This window comes from Schistocerca nitens, chromosome 5, assembly GCF_023898315.1.
Source record: "Schistocerca nitens isolate TAMUIC-IGC-003100 chromosome 5, iqSchNite1.1, whole genome shotgun sequence".
NCBI lineage: Eukaryota > Metazoa > Arthropoda > Insecta > Orthoptera > Acrididae > Schistocerca > Schistocerca nitens.
Genome location: NC_064618.1, coordinates 827,328,097 through 827,343,800, shown reverse-complemented (window position 1 = coordinate 827,343,800; position 15,704 = coordinate 827,328,097). Strand labels below are relative to the sequence as shown.

Below are 15,704 nucleotides of genomic sequence, written 5' to 3'. Positions count from 1 at the left end.
GTGTGGATGTCTAGCTGCACACTGTCATGCTGTTTCCCTTTGTGTTCTCGTCCACCATGTTTGATGACGTGTTGTGCCCATCTCTCTCTGCCGATTGAGAGACGGCTATACTATCTTTAATGTAGTTAGCCTTCTCCTTTTCTTTTTTTCTTTCAGAAGTTAACTAAGGATCATCCCAAGATTGGTTCTACTTGTAAGTAGGCTGTTTAGCTTTTTATATTGGTAACGCCACGTAGCGCTCTGTATGAAAATCACTGGCTGTGCTGTGTGCAGTATGTGTCTCGTTTGCATTGTTGTTTGCTATTGTAGTGTTGGGCTGTTGACTGTTAACAGCGCGTAGCGTTGCGCAGTTGGAGGTGAGCCGCCAGCAGTGGTGGATGTGGGGAGAGAGATGGCAGAATTTTGAGAGCGGACGATCTGGACGTGTGTCCATCAGAAACAGTACATTTGTAAGAATGGATGTCATGAACTGATATATATATTATGACTTTTGAACACTATTAAGGTAAATACATTGTTTGTTCTCTATCAAAATCTTTCATTTGCTAACTATGCCTATCAGTAGTTAGTGCCTTCAGTAGTTTGAATCTTTTATGTAGCTGGCAGTAGTGGCGCTCGCTGTATTGCAGCAGTTCGAGCAACGAAGATTTTTGTGAGGTAAGTGATTTGTGAAACGTATAGGTTAATGTTAGTCAGGGCCATTCTCTTGTAGGGATTATTGAAAGTCAGATTGCGTTGCACTAAAAATATTGTGTGTCAGTTTAAGCACACACATTTATAATTTTTCTTAGGGGACGTTTCATACTGAAGGCAGATGGTGGGAAGAAGACGTCAAATTTCTATTAGTAAACTAAAAAATTATAGTTAATAAGTCAGGAAAGGTTCTACAGAGTTTAATATTCCAAGGAAAATAATAGAGCGAAGTATAAAAAACCGGTTGTGATTCAAAAACTGCAGTGGGTCCACGTTCCTGTTTGGGTTTATCCACCGAGAAACGACATGTCTGATTTCCTACAATTTTCTCACAAAGCTTACGTATGACAAGTAGTTCAGCATAAACATGTTAAGATTGTTGGATACTCTTTTAATACGATTTCCTCTTTGTTTTCAGAGTGTTTTGTCATCTATCCCTTGCGTGTGCAGTCATCTAACCCTGTCACATGCGTGAAATGGCCAAGTGTTAAATAATTTTAAAAAAAGTTGTAATTAATTTGAAATTTTATCTAACTTAGAGGACGAAGTCTTACTCTGTGAGCGTATAAATCAGTACATGTAAATTTCCCAGTGTTTTTTTGTATATTGAGGTTTGATACTGGCATTTGAAAAAATCGTGCTCATGCATACCTATTTTATTATCTCAGATATTTTCATGCTTCTTCATTTGTAAACTCGAGTATTAACAGACAATTTGTAAGTAGGCTGTTTAGGTTTTTATGTTGGTAACGCCACATAGCGCTCTGTATGAAAATCACTGACGGTGCTGTGTGCAATCTGTGGCTGGTTGGACTCATTGTTGGATTATTCGCTTGTGTAGTGTTGGGCAGTTGGAGGTGAACAGCGCGTAGCGTATGTGGGGTGAGAGATGGCAGAATTTTGAGAGCGGACGATCTGGACGTGTGTCCGTCAGAAAGAGTAAATTTGTAATACTGTATATCATGAACTTACATACATATATGATGACTTCTGAACATTATTAAGGTTAATACATTGTTTGTTCTCCATCAAAATCTTTCATTTGCTAACTATGCCTATCAGTAGTTAGTGCCTTCAGTAGTTAGAATCTTTTATTTAGCTGGCAGTATTGGCGCTCGCTGTATTGCAGTAGTTAGAGTAACGAAGATTTTTGTGAGGTAAGTGATTCATGAAAGGTATAGGTTATTGTCAGTCAGGGCCATTCTTTTGTAGGGATTATTGAAAGTCAGATTGCGTTGCGCTAAAATATTGTGTGTCAGTTTGGTGAGAGAAATGTCTGAGCACGTTCAGACTGCTAGGCGGGGGACTTAATTCTTAGCGTGCATGTTTATGTTTTCGTCATGCATCAAATAACGTAAGTAGTTTACCAGCACAGTAATTCATAATTTTTCTAAGGGGATGTTTCAAGTTGAACTGTTAGTGGGTAATAGTTGATAGCATATGGTTATGTGTCAGACAGTGAGACCAGTTTGAGACGGACGCCGCGCCCGCACCCACCTTGTGGAACTCGACCCACTCGAGCTGGTCGTGGTCGCAGCGGCCCCCGCACACGGCAGGCGCCTGCTCGGCCGACACGAACTCACGCAGCGCCTCCTCCCCGCACACCACGTGGTACTGCAACACGGGTAACAGCACACGCTGAGCCGCAGGCGCACGCCAACACTGTGCCGAGCTAGGCTCACAAGGGGAGGCCGCCAATTGTGAAATGCAGATTCGATTCATACTGCGCATAATAAAAGCTCATGGCCAGAGGTGTAATGTGGCAAAGCACCAAGATGCACTTCTCAGCCGTTGTCGAGAAAATCGACAGTTAAAAGAAACCGTTCCGGTGAAATACTCCCTACGACCTATAACTTCCTACAGCGTCGTGGCGCAGCGGTAAGCGCTCGGGTTTGTAATCCGAAGGTCGCCGGACGTAGAAACGATATTCCGAAAGGAATACGTATAGTGTAAGTCAAACGTTCGAATTAGAGTAGAGACCCCAAAAAACAAATATTAAAAAAAAAAGGTTGCATGGCGCGAGATTCGATCCGGCGACCTTCGGATTACGAGCCCGAGCGCAAACCGCTGCGCCACGACGCTGTAGGGGATTATAAATCGTAGAGAGTATTTCACCACAACGGTTTCTTTTAACTCTCGATTTTCTCGACAACGGCTGAGAAGTGCATCTTGGTGCTTTGCCACATTACACCTATGGCCATGAGCTTTTATTATGCGCAGTATGAATCGAATCTGAATTTCACAATTGGCGGCCTCCCCTTGTCAGACACACACAACTCCGTGCATTCACACGAACGTACTGCATCAGTAGAAGAAGAATGGCTAGCTTTGAGGGATGAAGTAGTGACGGCAGAAGAGGATCAAGTAGGTAAAAAGGCGAGGGCTAATAGAAATCCTAGGGGTAACAGAAGAAATATTGAATTTAATTGATGAAAACACAAAATATAAAAATGCAGTAAATGAAACAGGCAAAAAGGAATACAAACGTCTCAAAAATGAGATCGACAGGAAGCGCAAAATGGCTAAGCAGGGTTGGCTAGAGGACAAATGTAAGGGTGTAGAGGCATATCTCATTAGGGGTAAGATAGATACTGCCTACAGGAAAATTAAAGAGACCTTTGGAGAAAAGAAAACCACTTGTGTGAATATCAAGAGCTCAGATGGAAACCCAGTTCTACGCAAAGATGGGAAAGCAGAAAGGTGGAACGAGTATATAGAGGGTCTATACAGGGGCGATGTACTTGAGGACAATATTATGGAAATGGAAGAGAATGTAGATGAAGATGAAATGAGAGATATGATACTGCGTGAAGAGTTTGACAGAGCACTGAAAGACCTGAGTCGAAACAAGGCCCCGGGAGTAGACAACATTCCATTAGAACTACTGACGGCCTTGGGAGAGCCAGTCCTGACAAAACTCTACCATCTGGTGAGCAAGATGTATGAGACAGGCGAAATACCCTCAGACTTCAAGAAGAATATAATAATCCCAATCCCAAAGAAAGCAGGTGCTGACAGATGTGAAAATTACCGAACAATCAGTTTAATAAGTCACGGCTGCAAAATACTAACGCGAATTCTCTACAGACGAATGGAAAAACTGGTAGAAGCGGACCTCGGGGAAGATCAGTCTGGATTGCTTAGAAATATTGGAACACGTGAGGCAATACTGACCCTACGACTTATCTTAGAAGCTAGATTAAGAAAAGGCAAACCTACGTTTCTAGCATTTGTAGACTTGGAGAAAGCTTTTGACAATGTTGACAGGAATACTCTTTCAAATTCTGAAGGTGGCAATTTGTACAGAAACCAGATGGCAGATGGCAGTTGTAGGAGTCGAGGGGCATGAAAGGGAAGCAGTGGTTGGGAAGGGAGAGAGACAGGGATGTAGCCTCCTCCCGAATGTTATTCAATCCGTATACTGACCAAGCAGTAAAGGAAACAAAAGAAAAATTCTGAGTATGTATTAAAATCAATGGAGAGGAAATAAAAACTTTAAGGTTTGCCGACGACATTGTAATTCTTTGAGAGGCAGCAAAGGACTTGGAAGAGCAGTTTAACGGAATGGACAGTGTCTTGAGGATATAAGATGAACATCAACAAAAGGAAATCGAGGATAATGGAATGTAGTCGAATTAAGTCGGTTGATGCTGAGGGAATTAGATTAGGAAATGATACACTTAAAGTAGTAAAGGAGTTTTGCTATTTGGGGAGCAAAATAACTGATGACGGTCGAAGTATAGAGAGGATATAAAATGTAGACTGGCAATGGCAAGGAAAACGTTTCTGAAGAAGAGAAATTTGTTAACATCGAGTATTGATTTAAGTGTCAGGAAGTCGTTTCTGAAAGTATTTGTATGGAGTGTAGCCATGTATGGAAGTGAAACATGGACGATAAATAGTTTGGACAAGAAGAGAATAGAAGCTTTCGAAATGTGGTGCTACAGAAGAATGCTGAAGATTAGATGGGTAGATCACATAACTAATGAGGAGGTATTGAATAGAATTGGGGAGAAGAGAAGTTTGTGGCACAACTTGACCAGAAGAAGGGATCGGTTGGTAGGACATGTTTTGAGGCATCAAGGGATCACCAATTTAGTATTGGTGGAAAGCGTGGAGGGTAAAAACCGTAGAGGGAGAGCAAGAGATGAATACACTAAGAAGATTCAGAAGGGTGTAGGTTGCAGTAGGTACTGGGAGATGAAGAATCTTGCACAGGATAGAGTAGCATGGAGAGCTGCATCAAACCAGTCTGAGTACTGAAGATCACAACAACAGGTTGATTAGCTGACTATGTTTACCTGGCAGTTTTATAATACCGGGTGGTTGTAATTAAACTTTCCCTGTTTAACACGTTTCAACACGGAAACTAATTACTGTACAGGGACCAAAATTGATAGCCTTGTGTCGCCAGGTTTTTCGGCTTTGGGAGACGGAATGGCAATGTTCAAAAATGGTTCAAATGGCTCTGAGCACAGTGGGACTTAACATCTGAGGTCATGAGTCCCCTAGAACTTAGAACTACTTAAACCTAACTAACCTAAGGGCATCACACAACACCCAGTCATCACGAGGCAGAGAAAATCCCTGACCCCGCCGGGAATCGAACCCGGGAACCCGGGCGCGGGAAGCGAGAACGCTACCGCACGACCACGAGCCGCGGACAATTCAATTGAAACACTTTTAATGTACAGCTGCGGTACATCGCACCATTACATACCGGTACCATTACTGCTTCAAGAGGGGCTTAATATGGCGCCCGTCTGTGTCCAGAAGAGTCTGACAGCGCAGGATTGCATTCTGCTCCGCAGAACGAAGCATGTTCATAGATTTGCTGGTTATCTCTCTTGATATGCTGCGCTTCAGATTATCACATGTGTGAATGTTGCCCTGGTAAACCCTGTCCTTCAGGCAGCCCCACGACCAGAAATCACAGGGAGTGTGATCAGGTGATCGTGCGGGCGAAGCCGATCGTTTCCAAATGTGTTTCGGAGAAGCAGGTGAACTTCACGAGCGATGTGTTCTGGAGCCCCATCTTGCATGAAAACTGTCGAGTTCAATGCGTCTCTCTCCAGCAGGGCGGGTATGACATGTTGGCGAAGCATATCGCAGTAGCTCTGACCAATCACACTGCACGTCTTTCGTCCTGTTCAAAAAAGAATGGGCCGTGAAGCCAGGCCATACGGTGACACGTTCACCACACAGAGGAACTTCATGCAGCACAGTGACTGGAGGTGAAGATCCCCACACTCGGCAATTCTCTGTGTTCACCTCAACTGTCAGAGAAAAATGAGCTTCGTCTGCCGACAGGATGGCCCAGGACCGGCCCTCATCAACTTCCTTGCGAGAAAGTGGAGCGAGAAGTCAACACGTCGTTGTGCGTCCTGTGGTGCAAACTGCTGTACGATATGGTTCTCGTACGGATACCATTTGAGAATGGTTCGAAGCACCTTCCGTACCTCTGGAGCACGAGATGTTCAACAGTCGTGACAACACGCGTATTGCCTGACAATCGGAAATTACGCGCAACGTTTTGCTATAGCAACAGTCATTTCATCAACCACCAGTGGTGCAATGGGTCGTCGGCCTCTTCTCAGAGCGACGCCCAGTTCTCCGCATACCAGGTGGAGAAAGAGGACCCTTCCGTAATCCTTTCAGGCGGTGATATTCTCCAAGTGCAGCCGCAGCATTAGTGTTGTTTTGATAGTAGAGCTTCACCAATAATGCCCTGCTACTTTCGTCCGAGCTCATGTTGACACGTCAACAAGTGGACTTGTCACATGTGTGAGACTATGAATCACGATGACTGATGACGCCACCTGGTGGCCATGGTTGGAACCGGGCGGTGGTGCCATGACATGTGGAAATCATGCACCTGATACTCTGGACATTAATGCTACCAATTTGGTACTCGCACGGTAATTAGTTTCCCTGTTACAACGTGTTAAATAGGGCAAGTATACATGCATTTTGCTTTAGTATTCAATATCAGCATTTGGATATTTTTCAACTAATAACACTCTTTTATAGACAAAAATTTGCGGTTTTCTGTTACCCCAAATTGTTTCATTTGATCGTATAGTCTGTCTGCAAACTGAAAAGCGAGAATACGAGTCACCACTAATACGAGTCACACTAAGGCCGTAGAGGCTGTTTCACAAAACTTATACGAACACTTCTTCAGCGCGTCTTTTCAAATTAGTTTTGACGCAATATGTGGACACGCCCTGGCAGTGTTTATTTCTCAGTAAATGCGTTAACACTATGCTAAATACAGAAATAAGCAACTAATACAACTAATGCAAGAAACGGCAGGCAACAGAATTTACGTAAATCATCACATGTTCCACTGCACTGTACAGCTAGACGGGGGACTTAATTCTTAGCGTGCATGTTTACTTCATCGTGATGCAATGACTGTTGCGTTAAATTTCGGACGCGCAGCCGCATAAATTCCGCCTCGTCCCATAATATTTCGTTTGTATGTCGTTCACACATCTTCAGTATCATCCGAAAGACTGACTGACGCTCCAGCATTCGCTCCTTCCTTTTAAACTCGCTCACAGTGCCGCTGCGCATGCAGCCATGAATACAGAAGCGCCAGAGACGTTGATAGAAAGAAGTACAGCATGCATGAATTAGATCTGTGGCTGCGCGATCGATCCACGCTGAGATGTCGATGTATCACTGTCCGCCCCCGGTAGCTGAGTGGTGTTCGGTCAGAGGGCTGCGTGCTCTCCGTAATAAAAAAAAAAAAACTGAGTCAAGGAATCAACGATCAATTTGAACGTATGTCTTGTGACGCTGCCAAGCGACGCAAACGCTAAAATTACGACGTATCCGTACAACATGAGTGATAATACGTATCAATACAGTGCTCTACCACAGCCAATTCATTAGGCTATAAGAGCTGGCTGTACCTACGGTGTCGATAAGTCTCTCACGGACTGTACGAGTCATCTGTCTCATGTACGAAAGGTCAAGTTAGCAGGCGATCTTGTAAACCCCATCCTTCCTGAGCATCAAGAATCCCTGCAAATTTGGCATTTCATACATACGTCTGACAGATGTGCGGAACACCACAGGTAAACCAGGTTCTTACAGCCCGATAAAACGGCTATGGCAGGGTACTGTAATGAAATAGGTTACTTTATGTTGTACAAAAACGTACACATATTTGAGTCTACTTCTGCTTTTCGGGACTTGGTGGCCAACCAGGCACTTGAAATTCGCTTGGCTTGGCGAAGAATTTAATTTATACAGGGCTATTACAAATGATTGAAGCGATTTCATAATTTCACTGTAGCTCCATTCATTGACATATGGTCACGACACACTACAGATACGTAGAAAAACTCATAAAGTTTTGTTCGGCTGAAGCCGCACTTCAGGTTTCTGCCACCAAAGCGCTCGAGAGCGCAGTGAGACAAAATGGCGACAGGAGCCGAGAAAGCGTATGTCGTGCTTAAAATGCACTCACATCAGTCAGTCATAACAGTGCAACGACACTTCAGGACGAAGTTCAACAAAGATCCACCAACTGCTAACTCCATTCGGCGATGATATGCGCAGTTTAAAGCTTCTGGATGCCTCTGTAAGGGGAAATCAACGGGTCGGCCTGCAGTGAGCGAAGAAACGGTTGAACGCGTGCGGGCAAGTTTCACGCGTAGCCCGCGGAAGTTGACGAACAAAGCAAGCAGGGAGCTAAATGTACCACAGCCGACGGTTTGGCAAATCTTACGGAAAAGGCTAAAGCAGAAGCCTTACCGTTTACAATTGCTACAAGCCCTGACACCCGATGACAAAGTCAAACGCTTTGAATTTTTGGCGCGGTTGCAACAGCTCATGGAAGAGGATGCGTTCAGTGCGAAACTTGTTTTCAGTGATGAAGCAACATTTTTTCTTAATGGTGAAGTGAACAGACACAATGTGCGAATCTGGGCGTAGAGAATCCTCACGCATTCGTGCAGCAAATTCGCAATTCACCAAAAGTTAACGTGTTTTGTGCAATCTCACGGTTTAAAGTTTACGGCCCCTTTTTCTTCTGCGAAAAAAAACGTTACAGGACACGTGTATCTGGACATGCTGGAAAATTGGCTCATGCCACAACTGGAGACCGACAGCGCCGACTTCATCTTCCAACAGGATGGTGCTCCACCGCACTTCCATCATGACGTTCGGCATTTCTTAAATAGGAGATTGGAAAACCGATGGATCGGTCGTGGTGGAGATCATGATCAGCAATTCATGTCATGGCCTCCACGCTCTCCCGACTTAACCCCATGCGATTTCTTTCTGTGGGGTTATGTGAAAGATTCAGTGTTTAAACCTCCTCTACCAAGAAACGTGCCAGAACTGCGAGCTCGCATCAACGATGCTTTCGAACTCATTGATGGGGACATGCTGCGCCGAGTGTGGGAGGAACTTGATTATCGGCTTGATGTCTGCCGAATCACTAAAGGGGCACATATCGAACATTTGTGAATGCCTAAAAAAACTTGTTGCGTTTTTGTATGTGTGTGTAAAGCATTGTGAAAATATCTCAAATAATAAAGTTATTGTAGAGCTGTGAAATCGCTTCAATCATTTGTAATAACCCTGTAGTGGTAGCGGCATCAGCTTCGACAAGTCGCGGAAACCGGGCGCTTTCTGTAATAAACCTACAAAGACGTTGCGACAGTGCAGCTAATAGTGATATATCGATTTCCCAGTGTCGATCGACCGCACAGCCACAGATCTAATTCATGTATATGGCACTGCTTTTCCACCGATCAATGCGTCTGGCACTTGTGTGTGCTTCCGCATGCACAGTGGTACGGTCCAACAGTTTAAAAGGACGGAGCGAGTGCTGGAGCGTCGGTCGTTCAACTCATTGTGAAGTTGGCTTAAAGCCATACAGGCGAAATATTAGAATAAGAATAAGCAGGTGGAGGACTAAGACGAGAATCTATGTAGCTCCACACTCGCAGTTTAATGGTGTGATTCTTAGTGTAGGGCTCGTGTAGGGCTGGTTGTTTCCGGGAAGACCACCATTTGCCTCGCCACTAACGCTGCTCGCTCTTCAGTTCATAGACAGCACGGATCTTCCTTCGTCCCTTCCACCAAAAATTTGCATATTAAACCATGAACGATTATTAATACATGGCTCTGAGCACTATGGTCATCAGTCCCCTAGAACTTACAACTACTTAAACCTAACTAACCTAAGGACATCACACACATGCATGCACGAGGCAGAGAAAGATTATTAATACAAAATCGTATATAACATTGTAACATCTTCAATGATCACCAGCAGCAAGTGTTTTACATCTTGTGACTCGTTTCGGTATCAAAATTATCAAGTTAACACGTCTAAATTTCAATCTGATGGTGATGATGATGATGATGATGATGTTTGGTTTGTGGGGCGCTCAAATGCGCGGTCATCAGCGCCCGTACAAAGCCCATGTTCTTTTCACAATCCAATCTAGTCACTCTCAAATCTGATGGTGAGTTTAGCAAATCTAATGATGACTTTCTTAGTATGGATCACGCAGTTCCGATGAAGCGAGCGGCTAAAACTGGTTACCGTAAGTAACATAAATCCAAGTTTTCAGCAACATAAGCAAGTTTTATTTATTGAAGACTTTTACGTAACAGTGATAAAGCACACCGAAAAGAGAACTGTAGAAATCTACAGTGATGTCACAGAACTAATTGACCTGTTTTAGTACTTACGACAGATGAAGGCAATGATTTTGTAGACAGGAAAAAAAAACTGAATAGTAAAAATGACATGGAAATCTTCGATTAAACCAAAATGAGTTTTCAAGACGAAGCTAACGATGCGTTGGAATAGAAAAGTTATAAACAATATGTATCACCAGTTTTGATTGACGGCACTGTCGCTTGGCCTTTTATTAATGCGGAAACCTCTGATAAACTGAGGGTTGTTCAGAAAGAAACTCAAAGAGGCAGTTTGGGAATTAGAAGGAGACACACACACAGTGCAACAAGTAAATCAGGCAGCGAATTATAGCTCAAGGTGTAATTATGATAAAAATGAAATGGAGGTGGGAAAGATGAGCAGTCAAGCGACTGGGTGGTTGACGGAATGGGGAAATACAATCAGCTGGATACCAAAGTGGTATGAAATGAACGAGACGTCGACCTGATGGAAAGTGGATAGTTGACATCAGAAAAAATGCAGGGGGAACGTGGATGTGAGGAGATGAAGACCGTGGTGCATGGGAAAGTATAGAGGCGACCCACATACAGCAGGGGATGTAAGTGTCTGCTACTGCTGATGGCGACAGTTAGTTTGTGCCTGCAAGTGTGCAGCCCAGTCAACAGATTTGCGACGGAGACCGCTGTCGCGCCTTCCCGGATATTAGCGTCGGTGAGTTGCAAGCACGTGTTGATGTCACGGACAGTGCCCATACTGAGCACCTGTGATGTCAGTTACAAACTTGGATAGATGCTCTGTCCACAGATGTATGTCTGTTTTCTGTCTGTCTGATATACACTACTGGCCATTAAAATTGCTACACCACGAAGATGACACGCTACAGACGCGAAATTTAACCGAGAGGAAGAAGATGCTTTGATATGCAAATGATTAGCTTTTCAGAGCATTCACACAAGGTTGGCGCCGGTGGCGACACCTACAACGTGATGAAAGAGGAAGGTTTCCAGCCGTTTTTTCATACAAAAACAGCAGTTGACCAGCGTTGCCTGGTGGAACGTCGTTGTGATGCCTCGTGTAAGGAGGAGAAATGCGTACCATCACGTTTCCGACTTTGATAAAGGTCGGATTGTAGCCTATCGCGATTGCGGTTTATCGTATCGCGACCCTGCTGCTCGCGTTGGTCGAGATCCAATGACTGTTAGCAGAATATGGAATCGGTGGGTTCAGGAGGGTAATACGGAACGCCGTGCTCGATCCAAACGGCCTCGTATCACAAGCAGTCGGGATGACGCATCTTATCCGCATGGCTGTAACGGATGGTGCAGCCACGTCTCGATCCCTGAGTCAACAGATGGGAACGTTTGCAAGACAACAACCACCTGCACGAAGGGTTCGACGACGTTTGCAGCAGCGTGGACTATCAGCTCGGAGACCGTGGCTGCGGTTACCCTTGACGCTGCATCACAGACAGGATCGCCTGCGATGGTGTACTCAATGACGAACCTGGATGCACGAATGGCAAAACGTCATTTTTTCGGAGGAATCCATGTTCTGTTTACAGCATCATAATGGTCGCATAACTGTTTGGCTACATCGCGGTGAACGCTTATTGGAAGCGTGTATTCGTTATCGCCATACTGGCGTATCACCCGGCGTGATGGTATGGGGTGCCATTGGTTACACGTCTCGGTCACCTCTTGTTCGCATTGACGGCACTTTGTACAGTGGACGTTACATTTCAGATGTGGTACGACCCGTGGCTCTACCCTTAATTCGATCCCTGCGAAACCCTACATTTCAGCAGGATAATGCACGACCGCATGTTTCAGGTCCTGTACAGGCCTTTCTGGTTACAGAAAATGTTCGACTGCTGCCCTGGCCAGCACATTCTCCACATCTCTCACCAATTGCAAACGTCTCGTCAATGGTGGCCGAGCAACCGGCTAGTCACAATACGCCAGTCACTACTCTTCATGAACTGTGGTATGTGTTGAAGCTGCTTGGGCAGCTGTACCTGTACACGCCATCCAAGCTCTGTTTGACTCAGTGCCCAGGCGTATCAATGCCTTTATTACGGCCACAGGTGGTTGTTCTGGGTACTGATTTCTCAGGATCTATGCACCCAAATTGCGCGAAAATGTAATCACATGTCAGTTCTAGTATAATATATTTGTCCAATGAATACCCGTTATCATCCGCATTTCTTTTTGGTGTAGTAATTTTAATGGCCAGTAGTGTATTTTGCGAGGTTGTTTTGTCTAACCCTGGAGGAACTTATGAAACCTGTACATCCCACACGACGTTGCACTGGAAAAAGAATTGCCGGGAAATACTGTTTTCATATTGTCACTTATGACTATGAAATTAATTAAAATAACCATACATTGATGTCTTTCCCTTGGAAAGAAATAGGTAGTGAAATGGATTATCGAGGATTGTGGGTGTGACAGGTAAAGAGTGATGAAGGTATCGGCACAAGGCTGAGTTGCAAGGTGTGATGGAAGCAGTGCAGAGAGCGGGGCGCACCTGGACTCCCGAGGAGGCCAGCACGGCGGGGGCCGCCTGCGCCTGCGCTTGCCCGGGCCTGGCCTTGAGTCCCGCGGGCCGCCACAGCAGCGCGCAGCCCACGGCGGGCCCGCCGGCGGCGGCCAGCAGCGACAGCGCCTGGTCCACCAGCTCCAGCGACGGCGCCTCGCCGCCCCCGCAGGACGCCACCAGCACGCACACGCCGCCCGACAGCCGCTCCTCCCTGCAACACGGCCACGACTCAGCAGCCGGCTCACCCATCGCGACCGCGTCCTCTGTTATCCTAAGCGACACTCCGTGTGTAACGCGTGTCTTGAAGCAGCTCCACACCGGAAGCATTAGCTTCGACTCGTCTCCGTAGGAGCATTAAAATAAAGGCAGTAGGCTGGAGGTGGGAAAATCCAGCGTTGTTGTTGTTGTGTTTGGGGGAGGAGACCAGACAGCGAAGTCATTGGTCTCATCGGATTAGGGAAGGACGGAGAAGGAAGTCGGCTGTGCCCTTTCAAAGGAACCATCCCGGCATTTGCCTGGAGCGATTTAGGGAAATCACGGAAAACCTAAATCAGGATGGCCGGACGCGGGATTGAACCGTCGTCCTCCCGAATGCGATTCCACTGTGGTAACCACTCCGTCACCTCCAGCTTCGTCAGAAAACTATTAGCCTACTAGTAAAAATAATTTCCTTGTATGTAATCTGCCAACAATATGTACACTGTAGAGGATAGACTCAAGAGGTTGCTGAGGATCTGAGCGGGGGGAGGTGCGACTCGTGTCTGTTTCGTGGAAGAGGGACTGGCAGAGGAAGTGAGCTACAATTTCTTGGAAAACAAAACCATTGAAAAACTGTCTGTTAATCACTAAACACATTAATGCTTGCAGCAGCTACCTACTAACTGCGATGTATTTAACTGAGAAAGAAAATGTTACATAGTGAAACTTCCTGGCATATTAAAACTCTGTGCCGTGTGCCAGACTGAGACTCGAACTCAGGACCTTTGCCTTTCGCGGGCATGTGCTCTACCGTCTGAGCCCGACTCGCGCCCTCTTCCCACACCTTTAATTCTGCCAGTACCTCGTCTCCTACCTTCCAAACTTTACAGAAGCTCTCCTGCGAACCTTGCAGAACTAGCACTCCTGAAAGAAAGGATATGCGGAGACATGGCTCAGCTACAGCGTGGGGGATGTTTCCAGAATGAAATTTTCACCCTTCAGCGGAGAGTGCGTTGATGTGAAACTTCCTGGCAGATTAAAACTGTGTGCCGGACCGAGACTCGAACTCGGGACCTTTGCCTTTCTTTCAGGAGTGCTAGTTTTGCAAGGTTCGGAGCAGAGCTTCTGTAAAGTTTTGAAGGTAGGAGACGAGGTACTGGCAGAAGTAAAGCTGTGAGGACGGGGCGTGAGTCGTGCTTGGGTAGCTCAGACGGTAGAGCACTTGCCCGCGAAAGGCAAAGATCCCGAGTTCGGGTCTCGGTCTGGCACACAATTTTAGTCTGCCAGGAAGTTTCACATCGACACACACTCTGCTGCAAAGTGAAAATTTCATTCATGTTACATGGTATTTTTACACATTACTTTGCTCACTCTTACTTACACTAAGGACATAACACACAACCATGCCCAAGGCAGGATACGAACCTGCAATCGTACCAGCAGCGCGGTTCCGGACTGAAGCGCCTAGAACTGCTCGGCCACAGACATCACCTCTCACCACGGATAACTAAGTGGACGACGGCTTTCACTCAACGACTGAGAGCAGTGGTGTTTGCGTCAGTGCTAACAGACAAGCAGTGCTGATTGAAATAATCGCATAAACGGACGAGGGACATACTATAAGCATACCCCTTACGACTGTGCGGCGAAAGACTCAGAGGGCCATAGACACGGGTTCCCAGGTAGATGCCGTGTTTCTTGACTTCCGCAAGGCTTTTGATACAGTTCCCCACAGTCGTTTAATGAACAAAGTAAGAGCATATGGACCATCAGACCAATTGTGTGATTGGATTGAAGAGTTCCTAGATAACAGAACGCAGCATGTCTTTCTCAATGGAGAGAAGTCTTCCGAAGTAAGAGTGATTTCAGGTGTGCCGCAGGGGAGTGTCGTAGGACCGTTGCAATTCAGAATATACACAAATGACCTTGTGGATAACATCGGAAGTTCACTGAGGATTTATGCGGATGATGATGTAGCATATCCAGAGGTTGTAACAATGGAAAATTGTACTGAAATGCAGGAGGATCTGCAACGAATTGACGTATGGTGCAGGGAATGACAATTGAATCTCAATATAGACAAGTGTAGTGTGCAGCAAATTCATAGAAAGGAAGATCCTTTATTATTTAGCTACAATATAGCGGGTCTGCAACTGGAAGGAGTTAATTCCATGAATTATCTGGGAGTAGGCAGTAGGAGTGATTTAAAATGGAATGACCATATAAAATTAATAGTCGGTAAAGCGGATGCCAGACTGAGATTCACTGGAAGAATCCTAAGAAAATGCAGTCCGAAAACAAAGGAAGTAGGTTACAGTACATTTGTTCGTCCACTGCTTGAATACTGCTTACCGGTGGGGGATCCGTACCAGATAGGGATGATAGAAGAGATAGAGAAGATCCAACGGAGAGCAGCGCGCTTCGTTACAGGATCATGTAGTAATCGCGAAAGGGTTGCGGAGATGATAGATAAACTCCAGTGGAAGACTCGGCAAGAGAGACGCTCAGTAGCTCGGTACGGACTTTTGTTGAAGTTTCGAGAACATACCTTCACCGAGGAGTCAAGCAGTATATTGCTCCCTCCTAAGTATATCTCGCGAAGAGA

General features: G+C 45.5%; 1 protein-coding gene across 1 annotated transcript in view; it reads right to left on the bottom strand.

Moving 5' to 3' along the window:
• LOC126260741 (uncharacterized) overlaps nucleotides 1-15,704 on the bottom strand; it is a 702,522-nt gene that overhangs the window by 662,481 nt on the left and 24,337 nt on the right. The window contains exons 3-4 of the mRNA XM_049958080.1: nucleotides 12,890-13,112; nucleotides 2,191-2,307 (exon numbers count right to left, since the gene is read on the bottom strand). Coding sequence (XP_049814037.1) covers nucleotides 2,191-2,307; nucleotides 12,890-13,112 — 340 coding nt within the window. The remainder of the gene's footprint in view (nucleotides 1-2,190; nucleotides 2,308-12,889; nucleotides 13,113-15,704) is intronic.